Source organism: Danio rerio, chromosome 4 (genome assembly GCF_052040795.2).
Source record: "Danio rerio strain M-AB ecotype USA chromosome 4, GRCz13ab, whole genome shotgun sequence".
In the NCBI taxonomy this organism is placed as follows: domain Eukaryota; kingdom Metazoa; phylum Chordata; class Actinopteri; order Cypriniformes; family Danionidae; genus Danio; species Danio rerio.
Window position 1 is genome coordinate 51,937,262 of NC_141024.2, and position 12,739 is coordinate 51,950,000.

General features: G+C 39.4%; 3 protein-coding genes and 4 non-coding genes across 9 annotated transcripts in view; 5 read left to right on the plus strand and 2 right to left on the minus strand.

Annotated features, from left to right (window-relative positions):
* LOC137490940 (uncharacterized) overlaps positions 1-12,739 on the minus strand; it is a 627,578-nt gene that overhangs the window by 461,052 nt on the left and 153,787 nt on the right. The window lies entirely within an intron of this gene.
* The window catches only part of LOC137490961 (protein NLRC3-like), a 372,316-nt gene that overhangs the window by 157,198 nt on the left and 202,379 nt on the right, over positions 1-12,739 (minus strand). The window lies entirely within an intron of this gene.
* Positions 1,488-8,694, plus strand: LOC100536850 (uncharacterized). The gene is made up of 2 exons (XM_088650535.1): positions 1,488-4,370; positions 4,458-8,694. The coding sequence occupies exons 1-2, from the start codon at positions 4,295-4,297 to the stop codon at positions 5,459-5,461; spliced, it is 1,080 nt and encodes a 359-aa protein (XP_088506661.1). The 5' UTR covers positions 1,488-4,294; the 3' UTR covers positions 5,462-8,694.
* trnak-cuu (transfer RNA lysine (anticodon CUU)) lies at positions 11,003-11,075 on the plus strand. The gene has a single exon. It is a non-coding gene; the product is annotated as a tRNA-Lys (tRNA).
* Positions 11,174-11,247, plus strand: trnan-guu (transfer RNA asparagine (anticodon GUU)). Its single transcript has one exon. It is a non-coding gene; the product is annotated as a tRNA-Asn (tRNA).
* Positions 12,444-12,517, plus strand: trnan-guu (transfer RNA asparagine (anticodon GUU)). The gene has a single exon. It is a non-coding gene; the product is annotated as a tRNA-Asn (tRNA).
* The window catches only part of trnak-cuu (transfer RNA lysine (anticodon CUU)), a 73-nt gene continuing 20 nt past the window's right edge, over positions 12,687-12,739 (plus strand). The window contains exon 1 of the tRNA in view: positions 12,687-12,739. This exon is cut by the window's right edge and continues 20 nt beyond it. This is a non-coding gene — a tRNA (tRNA-Lys).

Consider the following 12,739-nt stretch of genomic DNA (forward strand, 5'->3'; position numbering starts at 1 on the left):
AAATCCTCTTTTCTTCAAATCTTTTGCAGCTTCTGCCGCGCTCTCGTAGATCTGGGTGCCATCTCCAAAGAAAACTTTCAGTTTGGCCGGGTGTGGAGTTTGGAACCGAATCCCTTTAATTTTGAGCTCTTTTAATATCCCCGCGTATGCCTTTCTTTTCTTTAATATCTCCGGAGGATAATCGTGGTCAAAATAAATCCTCTTTCCTTCAAGTCGGACTTCTTTCTTTTTCCATGCAGTGTGTAGCACCTGTTCTTTTACTCTGTGTTGTAGAAAGCAAATTACCAGTGATCTCGGCAGTGCATCGCGGGGGGGCTTCGGGGCAAGTGCTCTGTGGCATCGCTGTATACCGATCTCCAAGTCTGTTAGTGGCAGGTCGAGCTCCGTTTTAATAAGTCTCGTTACGAACTCCATCAGGTTGCTTCCCTCGAATCCCTCCGGGATTCCGTAGATACGGAGGTTATTGCGCCTCGAGCGAGCTTCTAAGTCGGTTAACTTTGTTTGCAACTCTTTCTGGCTCTCTAACATTCTAAAGAGAGCGTCACCAGCCGCTGCGTCCCATTCCTCAATATCAGTTATACGTTCTTCTGCTTCAGTCATTCTGGAGTTGGCGGCTTGTAGATCGTCTGAGAGATTTTTAAGTTTCTGATTAATTTCCCCCCTAAATTCGATCAGCTCCTTACGCATATCTTCCCGAAGAGAGAGTCGAAAGTCATTCATATCCTTTTTTAAGATCCGCTCTGAATGCTCGGATGTCATCTCTAATAGCACTAATATCCGAGTTAGCTGCTTCCACGTTGGCCTTTCCAGCACCGCCATTATTTTCGCGGCTCTCTTCACCGCCGTCAGTATCATCGGTTATTTCTCCTTTTTCCCGCTCCGAGCCTACCTTGTTTTTACCCCTTTTGTGCTTCTCCCCTTCCATGTTAATTTTCAGTTTGTCTTCGTTTTCTTGCGTGAATCTTCTAGGGGATTTTGAATCAACCGATTAAGAGAGGTTCTTACACACAGCCATCAGCTTCGCCGCCACACCGGAAGTCCCGGTTTTGCTTTGTTAATAAATAATCAAACTCATTCAATGGCACAGCATCCTTTCTTACATAATCTCTTAAACTTGATCTAATAAGTTAGTGCTGAATTATCGCATTGTATCGTGATATGGGTGTAAATCGTATCATGTTGCATCGCAATATGTCACAAATGTATCGCTAATATATCGGATCGTATTCTTTGTATCACGATGCGTATCGGATCGGCATTATAGCTTAGATGCCCAACCCTAGTATTGACCATATTCTTCACGTACCAGCAGGCGTCGCCATTGGAATCTTTTTGCTCTTGACTTTTATTAAAGAATTTTTTTTAGATCCTAAAAACAATGTTATGCTGCTGAGGCATGGGACGATAACCGTTTTCAAGGTATAACGCAGTTTGAAAAAAGTCGAGGTTTAAAACTGCCAATATTTTCTGCTGTACCATTCATTGCTATATGTAAGTTTTTGTTTTTTTTTACATTTTGTTTTAAGATTTTCAGGACAACAGTATCTCCAGCAGAAAAGATCTCCAAAGATGCCATTTTAAATTGTAAAGAAATCTGTGTTTATAAAACAAATGAAGACAACAGAAGTCAAGTATTCAATTGAATGATTTAGCCTGACATGTTTACTGCTCCAAAATACTTTAAAAGTTTCTCAAAAGAAAATGTTTTGTGTTCAAAGAGGAAAAAGTGTTTTTTTTTTTTTTTTTTTTTTTTTTTTTTACCGAGACATTTAAAAGAATATATTTTAGAGGAGTAATCACAGTACCATAAAACTGTGATATTTTTTATTCAAGGTTATCATACTGTCAGAATCTTATACTGGCCCATGCCTAATGCTGCTTGATGTAGCAAAGTCATATTTTCTTATTTTATTGTTTTTCTTTGTATGTATAGTCATGAACACACTTGTTTGCAGAGCAAGAGAGCCTGTCTCTGAGTTTTCTGTCGGTCTCCTCCCCTTTTTAAAAGATAAAGCGATATTTCTCACTTAGCCTTACATATTCAGCCACCTATTTTTATGTGCTTTTTGGATAGGCTATGAGCATAAAAAATTGGTTTGTTTAAAAGGGTTTGTTACAAGAGATCATATAATGATGAAAATGTGTGTGAATAGACAAACCAGCAGGCTGTATAAACATCTGAAATGTTGTTTTGGTCATTCTAAAACACCTGAATCGTTTCAGTATTCATGTTATTATATTATTAATGACCTTCAGAGCGTGTCGAGAGTGTCTGTTCTCTGCATCTCATTGCTTCAAACGCCAACACGTGTTCATTTTGTGCCAGCATTATTTTCTGAGGTGAAAGTCATTTATTAAATAAATAAAAGATTCATGTAGCTTCTTCTACTGCAGGAAATTCTGTTTTTACTGTTCATATTTGGGGCCTGTTAATCAGGAAGAGACTATTTTGTTCTCTTTGATTTACTGAATGGAAACGCAGCTTTATTCGCACATCTTTTTTGTGACATCCCAGTTTTGCACATAAATTTAATTCACTGTTTTGGATGGAAGCATAGCTATTGCCTACATTTCAGTTACACAAAGAACAAAGTCACGTCGCAGAATGGCTTGTCCTTTCTTGATGAATAATTACCTTAAATTCACTAACCTTTGACGGACATGTATAGTAACTGGATTAATGGGTTTATTACTAGTTCTAAAAAGATTTTTTAGTCCTGCTTACATTCTAAATGTCATATCAACCTCTACCACTTGATAGGGCTGTGCAATTAATCGAAAATTTGGTTTCAATTTCGATTTTGGCTTCTAATTATTATGAAAAACCATTAATCAAGATAAACGATTATTCCATCATATAGAACACACATTTAACGCCATCTTAATCTGAGCGCTTTAATGGTCAAATACATGCCAATTTGGGTCAGAGTGCTGTGTTTAGTGAATATTCATATTGACCCTTATTTGTGTAATAAACAACAAGTTGAGAATCTAAAGACAAGTGAAAGAAAAACCATATCAGAGCCGCACTATTCTTAAAGTGACAGCGGGCAATATTCCTGCTGCCGACTGTTTTTAGCATTAATCAAACAACAAAAGGAGATAATCCCTCACTGCTCTTGACTGAAAGACTTTTGTAGCTCAAATGTTTTTCTGAAATTGAAAACTCTGAGTATTTAATCTCTCGGTAAATCAACTTGAACCTCCTTACTGAAACAGGCCCCAGGTCATCATGACATGATTGACAATTGTCACTGTTTGTCATTGTACTCTGTTTATCCTGAGAGCTGATGCTGAGTATTCTTAGGGCTTTTCACACTTCAAATTGTTAACCCTGGGTCATTCTAACCCTGGATAAATTCTGGGTTATCTGTAGTCACCTTCCACACTGCTCATGCTATACATGGGTTTAAAAAATAATCCTGGGTGTTCATTAACAGACAGTTCAAATTCGTAAACCCTCGGTTATCAATATTATTTTGTATATTTACGTTGTCACTGTCCCTGATTAGACAAACCGCAAGTAACCTTTTTAGATAGCATTTCTGCATCTTGTCGGGTATATACAATGTCACCAAGTAGGTCTTCAGCTAAGCCTCAGGACATGCACAAAGACAAAAGTACAAATAAATAAAAAACAAGTAACAAAGTATGTCATCTTGCCATCTCCTCATCACTCCAGCTTAAAGTAAATGTGGCATTAAGAATTTGCATAAGTTTTATACAATAATGCAAACTTGCAAGTATAAGCGTGAATTATGCAAACTTGCTATGGACATGCAGGATTTGTCTCAATTGAGGAAACAACACGTGTAATCTAGAGCGAGTGCATTTGGTTATTTGCATTTAAGGCCACAGGCACAAAAAGAGCTTGCTTTTCCTCTGACCCCCAAAATTAAATATTCTACAGTGTATATGATCTGATTTTGAGCTGAAACCTCAGACACATTCTGGGAACACCAAAGACTTATTTTACATCTTGTAAAAAATGGGTAATTGTAGGAACCTTTTAAAGGGATAGTTAATGCAGAAATGAAAATAGCCTCACCATTTACTCTCCCTCGTGTGGTTTTAAACCTTTATGAGTTTCTTGATCATGTTAAACACAAAAGAAGATATTTAAAAAAAAACGCTACTGGCTTACTGTGTTCCACAATAAAGGAAAGTTTCAAACCACATGACGGAGAGTAAATGGTAAGGTCATTTTAATATTTGGGTTAAAACATTCATTTCTTGCTTGTCGCTTTGAGCCTTCATATTAAAGCTAACTTTTTTTTTTTTTTTTATAGATCTGATGAAAGAACAGACTCATCAACAGAATGAAATAGATGAGAAACAGCAGTTTGAGAAACCCCAAGAAATAATGACTGATGAAAAACCCACACTGACTAAAAAGACTTCCTTAAATGGAAGACCTCGGAAATCCAAATTGGGGTGTAATTTCAGCTGTAAACAGTGTAGAAAGAGTTTCAGTCAAAAGCCAAAGCTTGATGTTCACATGAGAGTTCACACTAGGGAGCAACCTTACACCTGCGAACAGTGTGGAAAGAGTTTTGGTCAAATACAAGGCTTTAAAGCCCACATGAGAATTCACACTGGAGAGAGGTCGTACACATGCCAACAGTGTGGAAAAAGCTTTTATCATGCTGGACACTTTGCAGCACACATGAGAATTCACACTGGAGAGAAGCCTTTCAGCTGTAAACAGTGTGGAAAGAGTTTCAGTCAAAAGTCAAACCTTGATGTTCACATGAGAGTTCACACAGGGGAGAAACCTTACACCTGCGAACAGTGTGGAAAGATTTTTAGTCAAAAACAAAACTTTAAAATCCACATGAGAATTCACACTGGAGAGAGGTCTTGCACATGCCAACAGTGTGGAAAAAGCTTCCGTCATGCAAGAAACTTGGCAGTGCACATGAGAACTCATACTGGAGAGAAGCCTTTCAGCTGTAAACAGTGTAGAAAGAGTTTCAGTAAAAAGCCGAACCTGATTGCTCACATGAGAGTTCACACTAGAGAGAAACCTTACACCTGCGAACAGTGTGGAAAGAGTTTTGGTCAAAAACAAGACCTTTACATCCACATGAGGATTCACACTGGAGAGAAGCCTTACACATGCACAGAGTGTGGTAAAAGTTTTGCACATAAAAGCACACTCAATCACCACATGAGAACTCACACTGGAGAGAAGCCGTTTGCATGTGCTCAGTGTGGAAAGAGCTTCACAACCAAAACTAGCCTCAAGAACCACATGAATGGTCACACTGGAACCATAGTGTTCACATGTGATCAGTGTGGAAAGAGTCTCACACGCAAAGACTCCATTAAGAACCACATGAAGATTCACTCAAGAGAAGATCGTTTTAGATGCTGTAAGTGTGGAAAGGGCTTTAAAAGTAAAAGAAGCCTCAACACTCACATGAAGCTTCACAATGGAGAGCAGAGTCCTCAACATTGAGGCCTTGTCCACACAAACACGTGTATATTCAAAACGGCAGCTTGTTCATGTAGTTTGTATGTTCATTCAAGTGAAGATTATTTATAAACTACTTTCGAGAGGATCACATGCTTATGATTGTCAACGGCTGGTCCACCATTAGCTAAAACATGATTCACCAATCAGATGATTCCTGAATCACTATAGATAACCAGAACACAAAGCTGCGGTCACACTAGACTTTGAGATTGTGAAATTCTGCCATACGGCGCTGTGGAAAGGGGCGGGATCAAACAAGATTTTCAGAAATTAAAAAAGTGAGCAATTGCTCCATGGTTTAAATTTCTGTCCAGAGAGGTCATGTTTTGATCCTCGATTGGTCTCACGCAGTCAAGTGATGCGATTTCGCAGGCCAGAGTACACCAAGCATGAACTTTGCACCTCAGCAACCGGCGAAACTTGACGCATGACCCTGTTTCTAGTCTGACGCATTCGCGTGCATATGAATGGAAGTCTATGGGAGAAAAAGCCCAGTGTGACCGTAGCTTAACTCAGTTATCCTTGTCTTGAAGAATCCCTCTCCCACCCTTACTTCCCCTCCTTTCTAGATTGGGCAACACAGCAGCCAATGATTAGCCAGTGGTTAGCAATGTTGCCTCACAGTAAGAATGTCGCAGGTTAAAGTCCCTGCTAACCAGTTGACTTTTTGTGCAGAGTTTGCTCATTCTCCCTGTGCTCGCGTGGATTTCCCCTGGTTTTTTCCCACAGTCCAAAAACACACAACCTAAGTAAACTGAACATTAAATTGGCACCATAGTCGAGCTCTTAGTAAGCCTTATATCTCCCTTTAGCCGATCTACCTGAGCTCACACTCCCCTCTCGTCCTGCTAACGGGAGGTAGCCCAGGGCTCGAGGATCTTATGAGCTTAGGTCTCTCCCGGTATAGCATGCCAAACAAGTGTGAACTCTTGAATGCATATCAAGTTACTGATAATGAAACCCTTTGAACACCTGAAAATTTAAACTCAACTGAAGAGGGGTAAAGATTTTGCCAGCTGTTTTGTAGTGTAGATCAGGGGTCACAGCCTAGTACCAGGTTTTGAGAGTTAATATCGGGCTGCAAGAAGGCAAAATAACTCTATATGTTAATAGATTGTATTGGCTTGTTTCATATGCAACAAGTATCTGCTTCTGATAAGGTGTGAACCAAATGACCTACAGGAACTCAAGAGATGTGACCCAACCAAAGCAGTTGTGTAATCTCCAGGGGGGTTTCATTCTTTGTTATAAATTAGTGTCTCACAGACTGTACTTTGGTTTAAGTTACTTGAAGACGGACAAGTTAACATCACTGCTGATGAACTGCACAATTAATTGTCTTCAATAAAGTCTTCTCCCTTTAAAAACTTTGGTCAGCTTACTTATTTGATGTATTAGAGTCATCTATACATTGGCGAGCCACCCAAGAACGGTTAAGCCAAATACAGCAAAAGCTGACAATGTGCTTCAACTTATTATGAACCGACAACCATATTTGTGCAGAGTTCCATACAATTCTTTCATGTTGTCACAACACAAATTAAGTTAACTTAACACTTTTAATAAATGTATGTGGACTGAACATTAAGTTGTCCCAATGAAATCTCAAGAGTTGTGTTATTTCAGCACATTTTAATTAAGTCGTTTGAACAAGTAAAAAAAAAAGTTTATTTTTCTGTTTAATGGAGATAAGATTTTTTCGGCACATTTTTAAACATAATAGTTTTAATAACTAATCTCTAATAACTGATTTATTTTATGTTTGCCATGATGACATTAAATTAGACAAGTTATTGTATAAGGATGGTTTGTTCTGTAGACTATTGGGGAAAAATTAGCTTAAAGGGGCTAATGGTTTTGTCTTTAAAATGGTTTAAGTATAAAGTTTAGAATAAAAAACAGCTTTTATTCGAGCTGAAATTAAACAAATAATACTTTCTCCAGAAGAAAAGAGAAAGAGGAGACTTTTTTAGCCTAATATGAGTTTATGAATCTTAAAGTCACACTTTAAAAGAAACTCCATACCACCAACTTTTTTTAAAATAAGATTTGGGATTATATACTACATCTAATTTTTATGTTTTTATTAAATTTTTTTTTTTTTAAATGTTCAAAAAATATGCAAACCAAGTAGGCATTACATGCATAAACAAGGAAGAAGTAATACAATTACAATAATAGGCAGATACAAATATAGGAAAAAAATTGCGTATAGTAATGACACTTGTATTTTCCGTAAAAAAGTAAATAAATACAAATTAAATTAATAATAAAACAAAAACAAATATATTAGAAAAGTTTATGCAATATATGTATACATACACACACACACACAGTACTGTGCGCTGGTCAGTTGGCATTTCTGTTTGGAGTTTGCATGTTCTCCCAGTGTTCGCGTGGGTTTCCTCTGGGTGCTCTGGTTTTCCCCACAATCGAAAAAACATGCGGTACAGGTGAATTGGGTAAGCTAAATTGTCTACTATATGCAAGAAAAAGAGAAAGGGGGTGTTTTAATAGGTTTAGATCTGGAGAAGGCTTTTGACAGGGTAGAGCATGATTTTTTATTTGCAGTTCTTAAGGAGTTTGGTTTTGGGGAAAATGTTAGAAAATGGATTCAAATTTTTTTATACAGATATTTTAACTTGTATTAAATGTATTTTTTTTAACAGAATGTCTTCAACCAACTAGATCAATAAGGCAAGGATGTCCATTGACTGCTTTATTATACACACTGGAAGCTGAGCCACTGGGATTGGCAATAAAATCAGATAGAAGCATTAAAGGGATACAAATAGAAAACAATGACAACAGAGAAGCTGTGTATCAATACGCTGATGATACTACATCGTTGGGGATTTTAGAGCGATATTGTAAAGCATCAGGAGCTAAGGTTAATGTTGGAAAAAGTTTATGCATGAGGGTGGGAAGAGTAAAAGAAATAACACAACATATACCCTTTAAAGAAGAAAAGGAACATACAAAAATGTTGGGAATTTGGGTAGGGATGGATTCTAATAAAGCAGATATTTTAAATTGGGAGAGAGTTTTAAATGGAATTGAGAAAAGACTGAGATTTTGGAAAGCTAGAAATTTGACGTTAAAAGGAAAGTATTAATCTTAAATGCTTTAATGTTGTCAAAGGTCTGGTATGTGTTAAGTGTAACTGCGTTGCCTGAAGTATACTATGAAAAAATAAATGATGTAGTTTTAAAGTTTTTGTGGGGAAATGGAAGAGCCAAGACAGCTAATTATACTTTGATTGGGGAGGTAAAAGAAGGAGGTCTGGGACTTTTGGATAGTTTTTTAAAAATGAAAACATTAACAATTAAGATTATTCAAAGATTTTTGGAAGGGAAAATGGGTGTGATTTGGAAAAGTGTGTTGGATTATTATTTGAAGAAATGTGGACATTTTAATATGGGATGTAATGTTTTATTGATGAAGATGAAGAAACGGATGATAGCAGGTCTGCCAAAATTTTATGTTGAGGTCTTAGAATCATGAGGGGGATTTTTAGAAAATGTGTTGATTATACCAAAAGCAAGGGCGCAGATTCTAGAACAACCACTTTTACTGAATTCAACAATTTTAAGTGAAGGAAATGTTTTATATTTTAAGGAATGGTGGGACGGAGGATTAAGACAAGTTAAAGATGTATTATATGAAGTAATAAAAGGATTTGTACCATTAAAAGTAATTGTGGAGGATGGGTATAAAAGAGTTGTTAAAGCAAAATTACAAAGACAATGTCATGAGTTGAAAAAAGCAATACCAAAAGACTGCATTGTAATAATTGAAAAAAAAAAAAATTGGGCGATGAAGATGAATTACCAGAGACCTATTTTAAGAAGAAAAATGGAGAGATCAATGAGCTTATGTACAGTTAAGAGTTTTTACGCTATTTCTAGATAAAAGGCTTTTGTAAGACCTATAGCACTCAACTAATTAACAAAATGTTTATTATTTATTGAGACATATTCGCATATTAATATAAATGAGTAAATAAATAAAATGAATAGTATAAATGAATAAAATGGGTATTAAACAAGATATAATGACCCAAAGGTTGGTGATTCGAGCCCACCCACTGACGAATTACGCACTTTGCTGCCTTGCAACTGCTAACATGTGCACTGGGCATATATCCTGGGCCACATTCTGTCCAGTGTTACAAGATGAAATCAGGATTTAGTGGAACATTGTCACGGGTCGGGAAGGTATTACTGTAAACGGTGTCTAGCTCTTGAAACAGCTCGGCTAGCACAGTCAGTAGAGTATGAGACTCTCAATCTCAGGGTTGTGGGTTAGAGCCCCAAGTTGGGCGTTTCTGTTACTTTTCTCTCTCTCAGCAAACTTACATTAGGGTTCATATAGCAGACCTTTTGAGACAAAGTTCCCCGTTTTTACCACTGTAGGTGACCTTTCAATAAGTCTCTGTGGCTCAATCCGTTGTGGCAGCGTTTGGCTGTTAACTGAAAGGTTGGTGGTTCAAGCCCACCCAGGTTCGAATTAGGCATTTTGCTGCCTTGCAACTGCTAACACGTGCACTAGACATAGATCCTGGGCCACATTCTGTCCAGCGTTACAAGATGAAATCAGGATTTAGCAGAACATTGTCACGGGTAAGGAAGGTATTACTGTTAAGAGTGTCTAGTTCCAGTAGGGATTCCTCATCCGCCTGGCTAGCTCAGTCGGTAGAGCATGAGACTCTTAATGTCAGGGTTGTGGGTTCGAGCCCCACGTTGGGCGTTTCTGTTATTTTCTCTCTCCATCTCAGCAAACTTACATTAGCGTTCTTATAGCAGACCTTTTGAGACAAAGTTCCGCATTTCTACCATTGTAGGTGACCTTTTACTAAGTCTCTGTGGCGCAATCGGTTAGCGCGTTCGGCTGTTAACTGAAAGGTTGGTGGTTCAAGCACACCCAGGGACGGATCATGCATTTTGCTGCCTTGTAACTGCTAACACGTGCACTGGACATAGATCCTGGGCCACATTCTGTCCAGCGTTACAAGATGAAATCAGGATTTAGCAGAACATTGTCACGGGTAGGGAAGGTATTACTGTAAACGGTTTCTGGTTCCTAAAAGAGCTTCTCATCATCACTGCTAGCTCAGTCGATAGAGCATGAGACTCTTAATCTCAGCGTCGTGGGTTAGAGCCCCACATTGGGCGTTTCTGTTACCTCTCTTTCTCTCAGCAAACTATCATTAGGGTTCATATAACAGACCTTTTGAGACAAAAATCCGGGTTTCTACCACTGTAGGTCACCTTTCACTAAGTCTCTGTGGCGCAATTGGTTAGCGCGTTCGGCTGTTAACTGAAAGGTTGTTGGTTCAAGCCCACCCAGGGACGGATCAAGCATTTTGCTGCCTTGTAATTGCTAACACGTGCACTGGACATAGATCCTGGGCCACATTCTGTCCAGCGTTACAAGATGAAATCAGGATTTAGCAGAAGATTGTCACGGGTAGGGAAGGTATTACTGTAAACGGTTTCTGGTTCTTAAAAGAGCTTCTCATCAGCCCGGCTAGCTCAGTCGGTAGAGCATGAGACTCTTAATCTCAGGGTCGTGGGTTCGAGCCCCACGTTGGGCGTTCCTGTTGCTTTTCTCTCTCTCTCCAAGCAAACTTACATTAGGGTTCATATAGCAGAGCTTTTGAGACAAAGTTACGCGTAGGTGACTGTTCACTAAGTCTCTGTGGCGCAATCGGTTAGCGCGTTCGGCTGTTAACTGAAAGGTTGGTGGTTCAAGCCCACCCAGGGACGAATTAGGCATTTTGCTGCCTTGCAACTGCTAACACGTGCACTGGACATAGATCCTGGGCCACATTCTGTCCAGCGTTACAAGATGAAATCAGGATTTAGCACAACATTGTCACGGGTAGGTAAGGTATTACTGTTAACAGTGTCTAGTTCCAGTGGGGACTCCTCATCCGCCTGGTTAGCTCAGTCGGTAGAGCATGAGACTCTTAATGTCAGGGTCGTGGGTTCGAGCCCCACGTTGGGCGTTTCTGTTATTTTCTCTCTCTATCTCAGCAAACTTACATTAGCGTTCGTATAGCAGACCTTTTGAGACAAAGTTACGCATTTCTACCACTGTAGGTGACTTTTCACTAAGTCTCTTTGGCGCAATCGGTTAGCGCGTTCGGCTGTTAACTGAAAGGTTGGTGGTTCAAGCACACCCAGGGACGAATTAGGCATTTTGCTGCCTTGCAACTGCTAACACGTGCACTGGACATAGATCCTGGGCCACATTCTGTCCAGCGTTACAAGATGAAATCAGGATTTAGCAGAACATTGTCACGGGTAGGGAAGGTATTACTGTAAACGGTTTCTGGTTCCTAAAAGAGCTTCTCATCATCACTGCTAGCTCAGTCGATAGAGCATGAGACTCTTAATCTCAGCGTCGTGGGTTAGAGCCCCACATTGGGCGTTTCTGTTACCTCTCTTTCTCTCAGCAAACTATCATTAGGGTTCATATAACAGACCTTTTGAGACAAAAATCCGGGTTTCTACCACTGTAGGTCACCTTTCACTAAGTCACTGTGGCGCAATTGGTTAGCGCGTTCGGCTGTTAACAGAAAGGTTGGTGGTTCAAGCCCACCCAGGGACGGATCAAGCATTTTGCTGCCTTGCAACTGCTAACACGTGCACTGGACATAGATCCTGGGCCACATTCTGTCCAGCCTTACAAGATGAAATCAGGATTTAGCAGAAGATTGTCACGGGTAGGGAAGGTATTACTGTAAACAGTTTCTGGTTCCTAAAAGAGCTTCTCATCAGCCCGGCTAGCTCAGTCGGTAGAGCATGAGACTCTTAATCTCAGGGTCGTGGGTTGGGCCCCACGTTGGGCGTTTCTGTTACTTTTCTCTCTCTCTCCCAACAAACTTACATAAGGTTTAATGTAGCAGACTTTGAGACAAAGTTACGCGTTTCTACCACTGTAGGTGACTTTTCACTAAGTCTCTGTGGCGCAATCGGTTAGCGCGTTCGGCTGTTAACTGAAAGGTTGGTGGTTCAAGCCCACCCAGGGACGAATTAGGCATTTTGCTGCCTTGCAACTGCTAACACGTGCACTGGACATAGATCCTGGGCCACATTCTGTCCAGCATTACAAGATGAAATCAGGATTTAGCAGAAGATTGTCACGGGTAGGGAAGGTATTACTGTAAACGGTTTCTGGTTCCTAAAAGAGCTTCTCATCAGCCCGGCTAGCTCAGTTGGTAGAGCATGAGACTCTTAATCTCAGGGTCGTGGG

Coding starts and splice junctions, on each gene's coding strand:
- LOC100536850 (XM_088650535.1), top strand. CDS start 4,295: ATGAAAGAACAGACTCATCAACAGAATGAAATAGATGAGAAACAGCAG. Junction 4,371..4,457: donor ACCCCAAGAAATAATGACTG/ATGAAAAACCCA, acceptor GCTGTAAACAGT/GTAGAAAGAGTTTCAGTCAA.